The sequence below is a fragment of the Podarcis raffonei genome, chromosome 13 (genome assembly GCF_027172205.1).
Source record: "Podarcis raffonei isolate rPodRaf1 chromosome 13, rPodRaf1.pri, whole genome shotgun sequence".
Taxonomy (NCBI): domain Eukaryota; kingdom Metazoa; phylum Chordata; class Lepidosauria; order Squamata; family Lacertidae; genus Podarcis; species Podarcis raffonei.
In genome coordinates, this window is record NC_070614.1 from 2,972,618 (window position 1) to 2,990,425 (window position 17,808).

Consider the following 17,808-nt stretch of genomic DNA (forward strand, 5'->3'; position numbering starts at 1 on the left):
ACCTCCCACTCAAACAAGTGCCAGCACTGTCCCTAAAACCTCTGATAATTTGGCCAGGCTGGACTTCAGATCAGCCCTAGTTGAAATTTTGTGACTGTAAGCCCATTTATTTAATGTATGGGAAATTTCAGAATGGCCATCAGAATCCTGCAGCACAATATTTCTAATTGTAGTATTTTTATTTCTGATTTAAGTTAACAAGTCTAATACGGACTCAGATTATGTAGACGTGAACCAGATCATTTATTAAAACAGATAATTATCACTGGGAGTGCTCTTTTATATCTCATTAGTTAAATGCAACATCACAGAAGGACCCAGCAAATTAAGAAAACACACTAAAAATGCTTAATAATTTAAGTGCTGGGGGGGGGGACGGACCGGAAGCATCTCAAGTGAAACATGATTGATACTGAACATCTTAAATTGCCTTTTTGCTACAAGTAACTTTGCATAAGCTGGAATTTGGATGTCTAAATGGAACACGTAGTCACACACTTTTGAGATTTAGTTGGTGTGGATTTGGAAAGCTTAATATATTTTTCAGTGCATTTTTAATTCCTTGGCATTTAGTGTGACTCAACATAAACCCCATGTGAAGCTGCACCACCACTTATTAAAAGTATATTTTCAAAGTGAATTTCAGATAGAACAATCCCCAGCATCAAGACAGAGGACCTGTATGGTTCCAGCAGTGCCTCAGGTCTGATGCAACATTATTCTAGAACCTAGGTAACAGGAGCTTTATTAAGGAGATTGTGTTTTACCTCTCAGCCACTGATTTTTTCGGTAAATAGAAATCCTCTCCTGCAAGGTAGGCAGCTGCAGTTCCCCCTCCAAAATAGACTTTCCTCAGGCAAGCAGCAGCTTCATTCTTTACCAGCAGTGCGCCTAGACCAGTGGGGAAGCCAAACATCTTATAGAAGGACAGAGGCACAAAGTCTGCTTGATGAAGGCTTAAGTCTAACGGAGAAGTGCTGACATAAGATGCCGCATCCAAGAGCACACTCCACTTCCCTTGGACCTCGATGGGGCGGAGCTGCCCAGATTTTATCTGTTCTATCCATGCAAGAGGATATCTAGTCCCTGAAAAATTGCTCTGAGCAGGATAGCAGAACAAGTGAGGTGTTTTGCAGCTGTTCCCTCCAGCCACCAAGTCATCTGTCCCCGACAGTAGATCCTTTGGTTTCACTGGAACTGACAATACATTCATTGCATCAGCGATTGCTCTCATGCCCACCACAGAGGTGTGGTTATCAGTGAGGTAGCAAAAGCGGCTGCCAGGATCCTCTGCTGTTTCAGGAACCCAAGGGAAGGCCTCTGCAACAAGTTTGAGTGCCGCTGTACTGCCTGAAGTGAAGATGACTGTGTAGTCTTCTACAGATGTATTGAAGTGCTGCAATATCCTGAAAAAAGAGAAGGGAAACACAGCATCATGGAAAAGGTATTTTCCCTCCACTATTTTATACTACTATAATATTTTTCTTGTGTCCTGGCAACCTTGCTAATTCTGTCCGCTGCACCAAGTAGTGGTTTTTACAAAGTTGCCCAATGGCATCATCATTGCCTGTGGGGAATACATACATTTAATTTCCCCTATCAAATAGGAGGTTGACTTTCAATGCACTGCAAAATCTTTTTGACCTGGGGTAACACTGCTGCAGGAAAGAAAATAGTTCAGCAACCCAAATGGGTAGTTTGATCTAATGCTGGAGAAGGTGCCAGAGGACATAGAGTAAGACCACGTCACTACATAGCAATTAAACACAAAGGGATTCTGATCCCAAGTCCGCTACACAAACCTCCAAACTGGATGAGAAGGGGGGGGGGGAGCCTTACAAATGCCAGCATAGGAGTTTGAGGAGACAGGGTAAACTTGTAAAATCTAACACCCTTTGATCAGGAACACAGAGCACTGTCATAAAAACACAAGAAGAATAAAATTGTTTTGTTCCTAAACTATAAATTAAGCATCCAATTTCAAGTTCATATACTGTATTGACAACTGCAATATTGTCCAGCACCTGTATGCAGAGAACAGAGCACGTTGCTGTGTGAAAGTTACATGGGAAAGAACTTTTATGGTATTTCCCAAGCAGACTGGGGGGGGGGGCGGAAATGATGCCATCTGCTGTGATAAAGGCCACTTATTGTTTCTGGTAGCGGCGGCAGCTCAGCGTGGCCATAAGCAAGTGAGGGAGAGTCCCCCCAAAAGCTTCCTGTGTGGCTACTTGGCAACATCATCAGGCTCTATTAAGCATAATTATTTAATGTACATTGGAATGGAAAATAAATATATAATGCCCCCGTATTGTACTGGTAAAGCATGACTGGAAATTTCCATTGAAGCTGAAGAAAACCTAACAGGTTAATTATTAAGTAGAATCATAGAATGATAGAATCATAGAGTTGGTAGAGACCACAAGGGCCATCGAGTCCAACCCCCTGCCAAGCAAGAAACACCATCAGAGCACTCCTGACATATGGTTGTCAAGCCTCTGCTTAAAGACCTCCAAAGAAGGAGACTCCACCACACTCCTTGGCAGCAAATTCCACTGTCGAACAGCTCTTACTGTCAGGAAGTTCTTCCTAATGCTTAGGTGGAATCTTCTTTCTTGTAGTTTGGATCCATTGCTCCGTGTCCGCTTCTCTGGAGCAGCAGAAAACAACCTTTCTCCCTCCTCTATGTGACATCCTTTTATATATTTGAACATGGCTATCATATCACCCCTTAACCTCCTCTTCTCCAGGCTAAACATGCCCAGCTCCCTTAGCCGTTCCTCATAAGGCATCGTTTCCAGGCCTTTGACCATTTTGTTGTTGTTTTTTTTATAAATTTTTTATTGATTTTACAAGTAACAATACAAAAACAAACAAACATATAAACATGTATAATTTCATAACCTTTTTTCCTTATACCCAATTTCGACGACTTCCCCATGCCTCCCTTTTCTGCATCCCTGTTTTAAACTTTTCCAGCAACCCCTGATCTAAATTACTTATAATTCCCTTTCTTTCACCTTTTTCTCTTACCCAATCATTTATCGCTGCAAATCTGCTTTACCTTACCCATGACATTTTAACACTCAATAATTTTACAACAGTTCTTAAGATAAAATTTGAATTTCTTCCAATCTTCTTCCACCGTCTCTTTCCCTTGGTCATGGATTCTGCCCGTCATCTCAGCCAGTCCCATATAGTCAATCACCTTCGTCTGCCACTCTTCCAGCGTGGGTAGTTCTTGTGTCTTCCAATACTTTGCTAGAAGAACTCTTGCTGCTGTTGTAGCATACATAAAAAACGTCCTATCTGTGTAGTTTCCACAGTGGTTTTTGCCTCTTCAGCAATCTTACGAATTGTGACATTTTCTTCAATTAATTTATTTATAGTCTCTGTATTGGATGTAACACTTTTGGTATTTAAATCTAATTTTGTTGATAACTCTGTCAGCTGTTTAGAATTTTCTGTACCTTGCTTAGTCAAGGCTTCCAAGGCCTCATTTATCTTTATTAATGCTTGTGTCACTGGATCCATAGGTAATGAAGTCACTTTTTCCTGCCCATCTGCACCTGCAGGTACTGAGCCTGATATAGAACCTCTTTTCTTTTGTGCAATTTTAGTTTTAGCTCTTGTTTTTATCTCTTCTTCTTGGCCACTCATATCCCAAGGTCGTTCCCACAGGAATTATTTCCAGATGGAAAACTCCACTGACTTGCTTTTTACAAACTTGTCTTATAGCTATTTCCCCACAGCCCTCTAGAGGGAGTAGCTCAAAGTCCAAAGTACAAAGAAGCAAGAAGAAAAATGGCAACAAATCTTCCAGTAAATTTCCACTAAGAAGGCTGTCAGTTTGTAACTTCAACAAAGTCCCCAGCAGTAGCAAATAAAGTCCCAACTTTGTATCAAGCAAGCAAAACACCAACTTTGTAACTAATTTCAAATAACAGTTTTCAGTCCCGGTGACTTACTTTCCTTTTGGGGCAGTCCTTCCCAAGGGTTTAAAACAGCAGAAAGTTCCTTTTTTAAACCTCTTTCATTTCTTTCAAATTCTCCCCCCCCCCCGCTCCTGCCTGCTAAGGGGGAGGCTCAAGTTCAATGTCCGGGTTAGACAGGTTCTAAAGTTGTCTTCCATCAAATTGCAGCTTTGTATTTCATTGCTTTAGCTGTCATGCAGTCCGGGAAAGGCAGACTTCCTTATTTTTAACCTTCCCCGTTTTCGGCCAAATTTTCAGAGTTTTTAATTTTAAATCCCAAAAGCTTTCCAATCCTACTCACAGGTATTTTGTAAATCCAAATGCCAGGAAGGAATCGGCGCTCTCCGTTTATGGCGACGCGGCTTCACTCCACGGGCTGGGTAGCGACTCTCAGCACCGTGCTCTCACCCGATGCCACTCCGGAGCCTTTAAAAAGGCTCCTTCGCAGTAAAGGGGGGCGCTTAAGGTGCCCACCGAGTCTCCTTGCTCACAGGCTTCCGCGCCTGTGATTTTAGGGGTCCCCGCTTCGCCGTAGCGGTCAGAACCGAACTCGTAGAGTAGTCTCCCTGAGCGGAGCTCAGCGGGAGACCGCCATTAAACGCTGGCGCCGACCGGAAGTCTCAGGCCTTTGACCATTTTGGTTGCCCTCCTCTGGACACGTTCCAGTTTGTCAGTGTCCTTCTTGAACTGTGGTGCCCAGAATTGGACACAGTACTCCAGGTGAGGTCTGACCAGAGCAGAATACAGTGGCACTATTACTTCCCTTGATCTAGATGCTATACTCCTATTGATGCAGCCCAGAATTGCATTGGCTTTTTTAGCTGCCGTGTCACACTGTTGGCTCATGTCAAGTTTGTGGTCAACCAAGACTCCTAGATCCTTTTCACATGTACTGCTCTCAAGCCAGGTGTCACCCATCTTGTATTTGTGCCTCTCATTTTTTTTGCCCAAGTGCAATACTTTACATTTCTCCCTGTTAAAATTCATCTTGTTTGTTTTGGCCCAGTTCTCCAATCTGTCAAGGTCGTTTTGAAGTGTGATCCTGTCCTCTGGGGTGTTAGCCACCCCTCCCAGTTTGGTGTCATCTGCAAATTTGATCAGGATGCCCTTGAGTCCATCATCCAAGTCGTTGATAAAGATGTTGAATAAGACCGGGCCCAAGGCAGAACCCTGTGGCACCCCACTAGTCACTCTTCTCCAGGATGAAGAGGAACCATTGATGAGCACCCTTTGGGTTCAGTCAGTCAGCCAGTTACAAATCCACTGAGTGGTAGCATAGTCAAGACCGCATTTTACCAGCTTCTTTACAAGAATATCATGGGGCACCTTGTCAAATGCCTTGCTGAAATCAAGGTAGGCTACATTCACTGCGTTCCCTTCATCTACCAGGCTTGTAATTCTGTCAAAAAACGAGATCAGGTTAGTCTGACATGACTTATTTTTCAGAAATCTATGCTGACTATTGGTGATCACAGCATTCCTTTCTAGGTGCTCACAGACTGTTTGCATAATGATCTGCTCCAGAATCTTCCCTGGTATTGATGTCAGACTGACTGGGCGGTAATTATTTGGGTCCTCTCTTTTCCCCTTTTTGAAAATAGGGACAACATTTGCCCTCCTCCAGTCTGCCGGGACTTCGCCTGTTCTACAGGAATTCTCAAAGATGACTGCCAGTGGTTCTGAGATCACATCTGCCAGTTCTTTTAATACTCTTGGATGCAGTTCATCTGGCCCTGGAGACTTGAATACATCTAGACTAGCCAAGTATTCTTGTACTATCTCCTTAGTTATTCTGGGCTGTGTTTCCTCTGCTGAATCATTTGCTCCAAATTCTTCAGGTCGGGCATTGTTTTCTTTATCGGAGAAGACTGAGGCAAAGAAGGCATTGAGGAGTTCAGCCCTTTCTGTGTCCCCTGTTTGCATTTCACCATTTTCTCCTCTGAGGGACCCCTCTATTTCTTTGTTCTTCCTTTTGCTACGAACATACCCATAAAAGCCTTTTTTGTTGCTTTTAACCTCTCTAGCAAGCCTGAGTTCATTCTGTGCTTTAGCTTTTCTGACTTTGTGTCTACACGTGCTGGCTATTTGTTTGAATTCCTCTTTGGTGGTTTCCCCCCTTTTTCATTTTTTGTACACATCCTTTTTTAATCTTAACTCAGTTAAAAGTTCTTTAGATAGCCACCCTGGCTTCTTTAGGCACCTTCCATGTTTCCATCTCATTGGTATTGCCTGAAGTTGTGCTTTTACTATCTCCCTCTTAACAAACTCCCAGCCATCATGAACTCCCTTTCCTTTTAGTATTACTGTCCATGGGATCTCACCCAGCACTTCCCTAAGTTTTATGAAGTCGGCTTTCTTAAAGTCAAGAAATTGAGTCCTAGTATGCTTGGCTGCTCCTTTCCACTGTATAGTAAACTTCAGAAGAGCATGATCACTCGCGCCTAATGATCCTTCCACTTCTACCCCACTAACCAGGTCATCAACATTGGTTAGGACCAGATCTAAAATGGCTGTTCCTCTTGTTGCTTCTCCCACTTTCTGGACAATGAAGTTGTCTGCAAGGCCAGCGAGGAATCTGTTTGACCTTATGCTCTTGGCTGAGTTTGACATCCAACAAATATCCGGGTAATTGAAGTCCCCCATTACTACTATCTCCCTTCCTTTTGCATGCTTGGCCATCTGTTCCAGGAAGGCATCATCTATGCCCTCCGTTTGGCTTGGGGATCTATAGTAAACTCCCACAATGAGGTCACTGTTATTCTTCTCTCCCTTAATTTTGACCCAAATGCTCTCACTTTGGCTTTGAGGTTCTAAATCTTGGATCTCTTCACAGGTATACACATCCCTGACATGTAACGCCACTCCTCCTCCTTTCTTGTCTGGTCTGTTTCTCTGAAATAGATTGTATCCCTCCATTATTACATTCCAATCGTGGGACTTATCCCACCAGGTTTCAGTGATGCCTATTATGTCATATTTAGTTTGCTGTACCAAGAGCTCAAGCTCATCTTGTTTATTTCCCATGCTTTGCGCATTAGTGTACAGACATTGAAGTCCATTAATCATTCCCCCGTGTCTCTTATTTAAGGATTTTTTCCTCCCACCACTAGGTCTGCGTGCTGTTTGCTCCATTTGGTCTATGACATTTGGATGGTCATCTTCATCAATTGATAGACTCCTACCTTAATGAGCACTGTCTCCCTCCCCCACATTAGTCAGTTTAAAGCCCTCCTGATGAGGTTTCTGAGATTTTTGGCAAAAACATTCCTCCCAACCGTTGTGAGGTGCAGCCCATCGCTTGCCAGAAGTCCATCTTCAAGAAACTGCAGTCCGTGATCTAAGAATCCAAACCGTTCCTGTTTACACCATTTGCGAAGCCAGCTGTTCACTTCCACTATTTTTCCCTCTCTCCCTGGGCCACGTCGTTCAACTGGGAGGACAGATGAGATGACAATTTCTGCATTTACTTGCTTCAAATTCCTGCCCAGAGCCTCGTAGTCTCTTTTGATCTTCTGGAGGCTATTGCTTGCAGTCTCATTGGTTCCCACATGAACCAAGAGGAAGGGGTATTTGTCAGTGGGTTTTATGATTCTTTGCAGTCGTTCAGTTACATCTTAGATCTTAGCCCCAGGGAGACAGCACACTTCCCGAGACATCTTGTCAGGCCCACAGATCACTGCTTCTGTTCCCCTCAGTAGGGAATCCCCTATCATCACTACACGCCTCCTCTTAGGTCTGGTCAGGGTTCTTCCGTGAGCTGTCCGTTCCAAGGTCGCCTGCACATTTCCTGAGGACTGACTTTGCTGCTCATCTTCATATACCTGATCGACTGTAATGAGGGAGAGATCCTCAAATGGAGTTCTGCTCTTCGTCTTCCATGCTAGGGGAGAGGACCTCAAGGCGATTGTGTATTTCTAAACAATCAGAGCGAACCCTGGGCCTCCTACTTCTTTGAGTCACGTTTCTCCATAAATCTGGCTCCTGTGTTGGTGAACTAGCCTCCTTCTCAGGGGAGTCCCCTGTCTCCTCCTTGGTGGAGACGGTGTGCTCTGTTGCTTCCAAGAAGAGCTCCAGCTCTCTAATTCTTTGGAGCATAGCTACACGTTCCTCCAGTTGCTGGACTTTGTCTTCTAAGAGGGCAATCAACATGCAATTGCTGCAGGTAAAGCTGCCTGCAACCTTTGGCAAGATGGCAAACATTGCGCAGGAACCGCAGGCGACTGCAGCTGTTCCCTCACCCTCCATCTTGAGAATGTGTCGTTGGGGGTGACTACAGCGGTCCTCCATCATAAAAAGCGTGAAGACAGGACAAATAACTCCCCCCCAAAAAACCTAGGTCTCCCCCAACAAACGTTTGAGACTAGCTCCCCTAAATCTAAAAGATGGATCAAACTGCGTGCGCCGCTAGGCATGCGCCGCTGCCCTGCAAGCTCTGATAAGCTCCTCCCACAGCTAATCACCTGCCTCAACAGAAGCCCTGCCCCCTCTGACCTTTGCACAGGGAGAGCAGCTAATCAGCCACAGGAAACACACACACAATAAAACCCTTTTTGCTCCTTCTTCAGCTGCTGCCCTGCAAGTAGGGCTGTATCTTTTTGGCTCAGTCATAAGGTGTTTAAATCACATGAAAAGGATTGCATGACAGGTCTATGCATATGCTAATCTGTAGGCATCTTGTGTGAGAGCTCTTTGTTTTCAAGCTACTGAAGAGAATGGACATATTAATTCTCTGTCTCCTGTAAACTGCCTCAGGCAAATGGAAGCTGTTTGGATAGACTCACAACTTTGAATGTTAGCTCAGAATCAAGATCTTTGTAATCTAAGATATTATGCCTTATGTTTAGACAAGTATAATAAATTATGTGTCTAACTGAATGTAACTTTTATTGTTTTAAGTTGTTTGGAGTTGTCTGAAATGCCCAAAAGAAAATTAAAAGCTAGCATAGAAATGAAGGACACGTACTGCAGTGTGGCTTGCATCTACATCACAGCCATCCATCAGGGACAGAGTCAGACTTACGTTTCACTCATCTGGTGACTCCCCTGCCATATCACTTATATCACAATATGCACACAACACACAGAGAGACCACACTATCAACACTTGCACAATCACAGTGGCACACTCATAGGGCACGAGGCTGGGAAACTGCAAACAAGAGTTCAAGTCTCAGCACACGCCTGTTTTTCATGCTTGGGGGAGGGAAAAGAAAAGCGAGAGAGGGAGCACCTGGGACTCAAACCCAAACAGCACACAGCCCAGAGCAGCTCCCTATCCATCCTGCCACTTACAGCTGCAGGGCGGACATTTAACATAAGGTGTGATAAGACCCAAGCACATGAATTAGACCTAAGCATCAGTTCAACCCTTCCACTTTTGCTTGGATCAAAGATATCTCTGTTACAACATTTCTAGATGGAGGAATCAAGAAATATGGTTAGTTCAGTGGAAGCTTATTTATGCCTCATTCCTCCACAACAGATTAATGGAGCAAATGATGAGAAGGTTTTTGTTATCATAATTACAATGGGGATTGTTCTGACACGAAGCAAATTAGCCACCTGAAAGGATCCTGCTGTGCAAACACTGTGCAGCTTAACTGGCCCAAATCAGAAAATACTCTTCCAGTTTTACACTATCAGACTTGGTGGAGATTTAGAAAAGCACTGCCCACATTGGCTTATGTATATGAGGCTTATCCCACATGGAGAGCCAGAAGGGGCACAGGGAGTTACTCTGCAAAGGGTCCCCTCTGACTGCAGATTCAAAATATCAATAAGACTCCCTACTGCTGAGACCATCACTCAAAACAGAACAGATCCCTTTTCATTTCACGGTAGCACCCTGTTGATACTATCATACCTCTTTCATGTGCATCAGTTTATTTAGCTCAGTTGGTCATATGGGCCAGCTGCATATTCCTGCATTGCCCTAGAATGACTAGATGATCGTCAGGGTCTCTTCCAGCTCTACAATTTTATGATTCTAAACTAAGGCAGGTGATTCAGAGTGGCAATTGTGCTCTTCAGGTCCTGTCCTGCTTGTTCTGCTGGACTGTATGAGTGGTGAGGGCAGTGGAGGTGGGAGTTTGAGGGTACTTTCCAGGCTCCACAAAGAGGCCACAGAGGTCCCAGAATGAGCCAACCATGGCTGCTGCCAGGCTCTTTCCACCTCCCTATATGAGCATTTTACTGTGGGGGAGCGACACCAAAATGAGGAAGGACAGTAAAGTCAGCTCCCACTCACCCCTTTCCACAGAAAGATCTGGTTCCAACCCAAATACTTTTTTTAAGCAAACCACAACCAGTTTTCTAATCCAACTGAAGTTGGTTTGAGGGGTGAAAATGCATCAAGTATTTTCCAAGAAACTACAGGACTGACAGGAAAAGGATGTGTGAAAGTGGCTTCAAAAATTAGCAGTGGAAGTGCACTGGATGGAGAGTAACTGGTGATGTGAACCTGTGCATCCTGCCACTCCATTTCCTTAACGGGCAGAGCCATAGATAGAACAGTCAGGAGTTTGGAGGCTGGCAGTCAGCAGTGTTCCAGCTTACTCTGCAGAAATTCAGACATGCTATTTTTATATTGCAATTATCTCTCTGAAGCCCAAAGAACTTCATTTTTACATAGAGCTGTTAATTGTTCTCACTCTTTCTTCTTCTTTTAAATTACTCTAGTTCAGATCAATTCCTTGCAAACCTCGTTTTGATTTATTTAGTACAAAAGCAGTGCTTTTTTCTAAGAAAAAAAATGGTGCAGGTACTCACCATTAAGTTGTTACTGTAAGCGCCACGCTTTCAACATGGAGGGGGGAGGCGCTGGTACTGCATATGCTTTAGTACCCCCAGAAAAAGTACTGTACAAAACTATTTTGCAACCGGGACCCGTACAGTTGCCAATAAACACTTTCCCCCCAATAATGTTTTATTGTACACAAAAAATGATGTATAGATTTGCCTAAACTAAGTCTAAGCTCTGCATCAGGGGTCAGCAACCTTTTTCAGCTATGGGCCGGTCCACCATCCCTCTGACCATGTGGGGGGCCAGACTATATTTTAGGGGAGGGGGATGAAAGAATTCCTATGCCCCACAAATAACCCAGAGATGCATTTTAAATAAAAGGACACATTCTACTCATGTATAAACACGCTGATTCCTAGACTGTCCACAGGCTGGAATGAGAAGGCGATTGGGCCGCATCCGGCCCCCGGGCCTTAGGTTTCCTACCGCTGCTCTGCAGATTAGAATGGTGCAGTGACATGAAATTTTGCTCAGAGCTGCGAAAAGTTAATTTTAGGAACTACTCTCATTTGGGGGGTGGGGTTATTTTTATAGTAGAGTTTTATTGCTATGCTTGTATATGTTTGTATGTTTTTTTCCTCTTAGGTTTTATTTCCATATACTGTTTGGAGAGTTTTAAATATTAAGAAGTTTAGAAATCCTTTTAATCAGAATACAATCTTTCATAAATGAAAATTTATACATCTGGAGAATTTCTTCAACATCCCAAGTAACATCATATCCACTCTGTCTTGGCAGAATGTGCAGCAGGGGAGATGAAGGGGCAGTTATGCTTCACTTTTTTCTTCCCACTGAAATTAATTGGAGGGAAGTTTCTTGCACCAGGTTTGTTGCAGTTTACCTCACTGAAGATGAACTGGGTGGTGGCAAGATCAGGGCTGTGATGGCAGCAAGGCAGCTCTGCCCCATGATATGGGCCACCACTTTGGCACCAAAGGAGTAAGTCCAATAAAACCTTGTCCCTTTGTAGTTCTCCTGATCTCGCATATCAACATGGCAACAATCACCAAAGTATTTAAAGGTATAGTCTCCCTCTATTTTTTTTTTTACATTCTTTTTTTACATTTGACAGTGGAATTTGCTGCCAAGGAGTGTGGTGGAGTCTCCTTCTTTGGAGGTCTTTAAGCAGAGGCTTGACAACCATATGTCAGGAGTGCTCTGATGGTGTTTCCTGCTTGGCAGGGGGTTGGACTCGATGGCCCTTGTGGTCTCTTCCAACTCTATGATTCTATGATTCTATGATTCTTATGTTTTCTGACAAGCAGCTAGCTTTTTAAAAAAGGGGTGGGGAACAAACAATATTTGCATTTTAGTACATTAGCAAGCATTATGGAAGTGAGAGCTGGACCATAAAGAAGGCTGACCGCCGAAGATTTGATGCTTTTGAATTCTGGTGCTGGAGGAGACTCTTGAGAGTCCCATGGACTGCAAGAAGATCCAACCTATCCATTCTGAAGGAAAACAGCCCTGAGTGCTCACTGGAAGGACGGATCCTGAAGCTGAGGCTCCAAGACTTTGGCCACCTCATGAGAAGAGAAGACTCCCTGGAAAAGACCCTGATGTTGGGAAAGATGGAGGGCACAAGGAGAAGGGGACGACAGAGGACGAGATGGTTGGACGGTGTTCTCGAAGCTACCAGCATGAGTTTGACCAAACTGCGGGAGGCAGTGGAAGACAGGAGTGCCTGGCGTGCTCTGGTCCAGGGGGTCATGAAGAGGCGGACACGACTAAATGACTAAACAACAACAACAAAGCATTACCTGGCTTACTAGAGCACACTGATTCACAACACCATTCAAAATAGCGGATGGCAAAAAACATGAAAATGAATATTTGCTCTAGCACTGATCAGAAATTGCTTCCATTAGTGCAGCTACATTTCACACCTTTCTGGCATAGGAGCTTTTTATTATATTTCCATATAAAAGTGTTGTTTTCACTACTGGGCCAGGCAATAGAGTATCACATCAGAAAAAGGCACACAGCTAAACAGCAGTCTGGCAAGCATGACATGTGCGGGGCAGATTTCCCACCCTTCACTGCTACCAGAGTGTTACACCCAATAGATGTAATTGGGGTGCAGTTAGGCAATAATGACTTCTGCAAAAGGAAAGGGGGAAATGGCATCTGCCAAGCAAGGAACATCATCAGTGGGTATACCCAGCAGTTTCCAGGCATGCAGGTAATCTGCTCACTTTTCCTGGTAAAACATGTATTGCCAAGTGTCCATGGAAGTTCATGTATGCAAGATGACAATTCAGAAAGCTCTGCAGCTTAGAATGGTGCCTCATTTCCGGGTCCGGCAGCCTAAGCTATTTCAAGAGGGTTGTTCACCTTGCAGGGACATGAAATTACATTCAGCTCCATGCCCCCATGATTACAGAGCAGTCAGGCATTGTTTTGGTTTGGCAGTGGGGCTGGACAAGCCATATGCTGCCTGGCCCCACCAGCTGGTAGCAGGGGGACTTGGGCTTTGTGAAGAAATGGGATGATCCTCAAAATACAAGGGCTCTCCTTAAAAGCCCTAAGGGAAACAGCACTCAATCTAGAGGGGGAAAGTCAAAGTTCTGCTGCTGAAGAGTGGCAAAGGACAGCAGTATCCAACTTCCACTAGCCTCTTCCTCACACTCCCTCCCTCTCAGCTTTGGTTGACAAGCATCCAAGTTGGATTCCATCTCATTGCGTTTCACGTGCAACCGGTTTATAAACCTATTTGGTGTTAAGTTAATGAAGTTGTGGCTTTGGTTCACCCCAGACGGCTGTATTGTCCCTTCTCTTGCTCTTCACAAAAGGAGAACGTTCAGGACTTCCAAGGAAAGGGAACTTTTTTTAAGTTCGCTTGTTTTAACTTAAATATGCCAGACAATAGTTTGCTGCATCTCGACTAATGGAAACTCTTAAAGAAAGAAAAAATACACATCTTGCAATATACACAGGATATCCCAGCCACTAAACATGTCCATGCTCAAGATAAGCCCGATGAGTGGCCTCAGGAAGCTGTCGGTGGGATGCAATCATGCTGACCTCCCACTGAAGTTAAAGGCCTTTCTCCCTTTCTCCTGGGATGCTCCTGACAAAGCACACAGCTGAGAACCACTCATCAACACTGGGGAACCCAGCTGCAAACCACAGCACTGCTTCTTTAAGTACCGGCTTAAAGTGAAAGGGCAGGGCTTGGCCACTCACACTGGGAGTTGCTGGTTGTAATAAGATTAGAACACTATGAAGAACAAGGTGTGGACCAACTTGGACACATCTACTGGTTAGAGAAAGAGCAGCTTCAAGGAATTTCCTCCCTCCCTCCCTGCCAAAAAGAACACTTGTCTCCAACTGCCAGTTGCCCCCTGGAAATGCAGAATGGAAGGGAAGTGTGTTGTGGCCACATCCATCAGCCAGAGGACTAAGGACTGCTGAGAGAAAGAGTGAGTGAGGTTTAGGGGGTGTGGATGGGTGCATAATTACCTATAGCTTGTAAGCCACATTGAGAAACATTGAGTTGAAGGGCAGGGTGTAAATCTCTAAACAAACAAACCAGAACCTCCCAACACACAGCTCATTCTCTTAGTTGCTACACTAGCTTTTAGTATGCACCTCACAGATCCACATTCTGTCATTAATGTAGTGCAGTCCAGATGAGAGACTGCATTGTACCCGCGGTTCTGACTTATGCTCTGCAGCATCTGATTTGTTTACACAAATATGTTGCATTGAAATATGGGATCAGGGAATTAATCCATGGGGTCACGAAGAGGCAGACACGACTAAACGACTAAACAACAAGAGATCTCTAAACAAGCACAAGCAATTCAGTCCATCAAAACTTTGACTCTGTGCTTTTAAACAGATGCACTGAGCACAGTAGAGTGCTCTAGTTTCATTCATCTGAACAGTCTCCAGTTAGTGACCTTTCAAAAGGACAAATCAATACTAAGCAGGTACTGCATCGGATGTTTCTTACTGCGTACTAAAGGTCAAATGAGATTTTCATGTATTTTACCAGTTACAACACTGTTTTGAGACAGACTTTGCTAACATTTCAGAGGAAAACCAGGGAAATTTCAATATGGAAGAGTCATCTCAAAACCAGCAATGACTTCTAGGAAAATAGGGCACCAACATTAATCAATCTTTTTTGCTACTGAATATGTTTTGGCTCTTCTTCCAAGAATGTTTCCTTTAAAAAGTTCTGGTGAGTTTAGAGAGACTTAACTTTGAAGCAAAAATATATGGGAATGGGTAAAAGGATTGTTCTAGTCGGCAACTAGAGGCAAGTTGGGATGAGAACTTTAAAGTAAAAACAAAAATTGTTTGAAAACAGTGCACTGATAGGAGTCGATGGATCAGCCTATTTCTGTTCCATCCATTTTGCATCTGTCCCATTTTCTACAGGTTTCATTTTTTAAAGAAGCCATACCAAAAAAAACAAACCCACATATGAACTGTATGTATACCCCCCCAAATGCACATTTTATAGACTCATAGAATTGTAGAATTGGAAGGTACCCAAGGGTCATCTAGTCCAATGTGGGGTTGAAACCCACAATCCTGAGATTAAGAGCCTCACGCTCTACCGCCTGAACTATTTGTTTGCTTTTCTCTTCATTTCCTTCTAAAATATATATATTTGTACAATTTTATATGGTTTTGAACCAAAACTGCATTGTAAAACTTAGAGAATGTGATTGTTACCTGCTTTCTAATCCATGTACAAGCCCAGGAACCGCAAATTAGGTCACTTTGCTTTAATCTGCAGACCAAGCAAAATTCTCTTCCATTCCTATTTACAGTACATGTCATTTCATGCCCCGTTTGGCCCTCAGTTTATACCAGAAAGGGAGGAGGAGATATAGGTGATCTAAGCAGAGGCTGAAAATCACACACATACATGAAACTGAGCTATTTGAAATGAACATCATATCCACTCATTTCTATCGTAACAGTGATCGACTTTGGGTAAGCTTAATTTACCACTTTTACAATTTAATATATGTACATGCTGCCCCTCAGCAAAGTTTCCAGGGCAGTTTACAAAAAAATTTAAAATTAAAATTAAAATAAAGGTGTGGCCCACACCTGGAATACTGTGTCCAGTTCTGGATGTCACAATTTAAGAAGGATATTGACAAGCTGGAATATGTGCAGAGGTGGGTGGAAAATGATCAAGGGTCTGGAAACCAAGCCTTATGAGGAACAGTTGAAGGAGCTGGGTATGTTTAGCCTGGAAAAGGGGAGACTGAGAGGAGATATGATGGCCGTCTTCAAATATCTGAAGGGCTGTCTCATGAAAAAAGTCTGTTTTCTCCCCCTAAGAAGGTTATGACACGAACCAATGGATTCAAGTTACAAGGAAGGAGATTCCAACTAAACATCAGAAAGAACTTTCTGACAGCAAGAGCTGTTAGATAGCGGAATGTACTCCCTCGTGAGGTTGTGGTCTGTACTTAATTGGAGGTTTTTAAGCAGAGATTAGATGGCCATCTGTCATGGATGCTCTAGCTGAGATCCCTGCATTGCAAGGGGTTGGACTAGATGACCCTTGGGGTATCTTCCAACTCTACAAATCTATGATACTACGAAATACAATAAATTACAACTTCTTAAAATACAGTAATAGACACACACACACACTCTTAATGATACTTTGAAACTTGGCATTTCTAGCAGTGAGGCAATACAATAAATGGCAACAGAAGTGAAACTAAGGACCCAAGGCAAATGTGAAATACAGTGGTACCTCGGGTTACGTACGCTTCAGGTTACATACGCTTCAGGTTACAGACTCTGCTAACCCAGAAATAGTGCTTCAGGTTAAGAACTTTGCTTCAGGATGAGAACAGAAATCGTGCAGCAGCGGCACGGCAGCAGCAGGAGGCCCCATTAGCTAAAATGGTGCTTCAGGTTAAGAACATTTTCAGGTTAAGTACGGACCTCCGGAACGAATTAAGTACTTAACCTGAGGTACCACTGTACAACATTGGGTTTATAAAATGAAGACCACTCTACCTGTATCGGACATGTTCAATTGTATCACTTGTCAATTTGCTGCTGATATTCTGGCTGTGAGGGTTCCCTAAGAGGCAAGAGAGACGTTCATGACTCATAAACAAGACATTTCATCTTTTTGTCAAGCACGGCCTCAAAAAACTCCTATAAATGTGATTAAATATAACATTCATTTTATATTCCACTGCTGTGCCTTGAAGCTCTTTACAACAGTTTTCCAAAGCAACTAGTTAACAAGCAAGCAGCTTCCTATAAAGAGATTTTGTGAAAATAATTTCAATTCTAAAAGAAGTTTCTTTGCAACTGAAACCCACATCAGTTGAAAACATGTGAAAGCCACTACTATAAAGCCACGGTTAGTGGGCTATGGTAGTGCACTGCATTGATATCAATCAATCCCATAGATTTTTTGCCAGCTTTGCAAAGGCTACAAAAACATAGTCCTCACTTTTGCTGGCAATGAATGGAACCATGACAATAGGTCGCAAATTTCAGCCCAGCTTTAAATTCTGGAAACTTTAACAATGCCAAAGAGAGGGAGAAAAGATTTACCCCACCTGCTTGATTTCTACTTACCGTAAACATTTTCATTGAGGTCATCAGTGAAGGCTTTTAGTAAACTCTGTGGGAAGAGTGCTGTGCCTGCGTGGTCAAGGTACGTAATTCCTACAATGAAACAGGCAAAAATGCATCACTCACTGAACTACCATGCTATAAAAGCTGGAAATCTGAAAATCAAGGAATTTTCAAAAAATGTTTTCAGTCAGTGCAGAATAAAATCACTTGAAAACAAGTTTTATTATCTTTTTTAAGAAGCTCACTACAGTACTATAGTCATGCGGGCAATACCACTCAGGTAATAGCAGGAAGTGTAAGGTGACACTTGTAATAAAGAGCTGCTTTCTATGCCCACAGGTGGCTGGCTTTGGTATTCTTAGGATCCACTCTATTCTCAAGACAGGTCAGAAGATTTCATAATAAAGTTGGCTTCTGCACAAGCGGCGAAAGCCAGAAAAATACTTCCGGGTT

At 43.3% G+C, this 17,808-nt stretch overlaps 2 protein-coding genes across 3 annotated transcripts in view; both read right to left on the minus strand.

Moving 5' to 3' along the window:
* Positions 1-17,808, minus strand: part of PTPN3 (protein tyrosine phosphatase non-receptor type 3) — a 261,139-nt gene that overhangs the window by 168,783 nt on the left and 74,548 nt on the right. The window lies entirely within an intron of this gene.
* MOCOS (molybdenum cofactor sulfurase) overlaps positions 1-17,808 on the minus strand; it is a 96,467-nt gene that overhangs the window by 69,515 nt on the left and 9,144 nt on the right. For both annotated transcript variants that reach the window (XM_053362371.1, XM_053362370.1), the window contains exons 2-4: positions 17,356-17,445; positions 16,780-16,846; positions 768-1,406 (exon numbers count right to left, since the gene is read on the minus strand). In XM_053362371.1, coding sequence (XP_053218346.1) covers positions 768-1,406; positions 16,780-16,846; positions 17,356-17,445 — 796 coding nt within the window. The remainder of the gene's footprint in view (positions 1-767; positions 1,407-16,779; positions 16,847-17,355; positions 17,446-17,808) is intronic.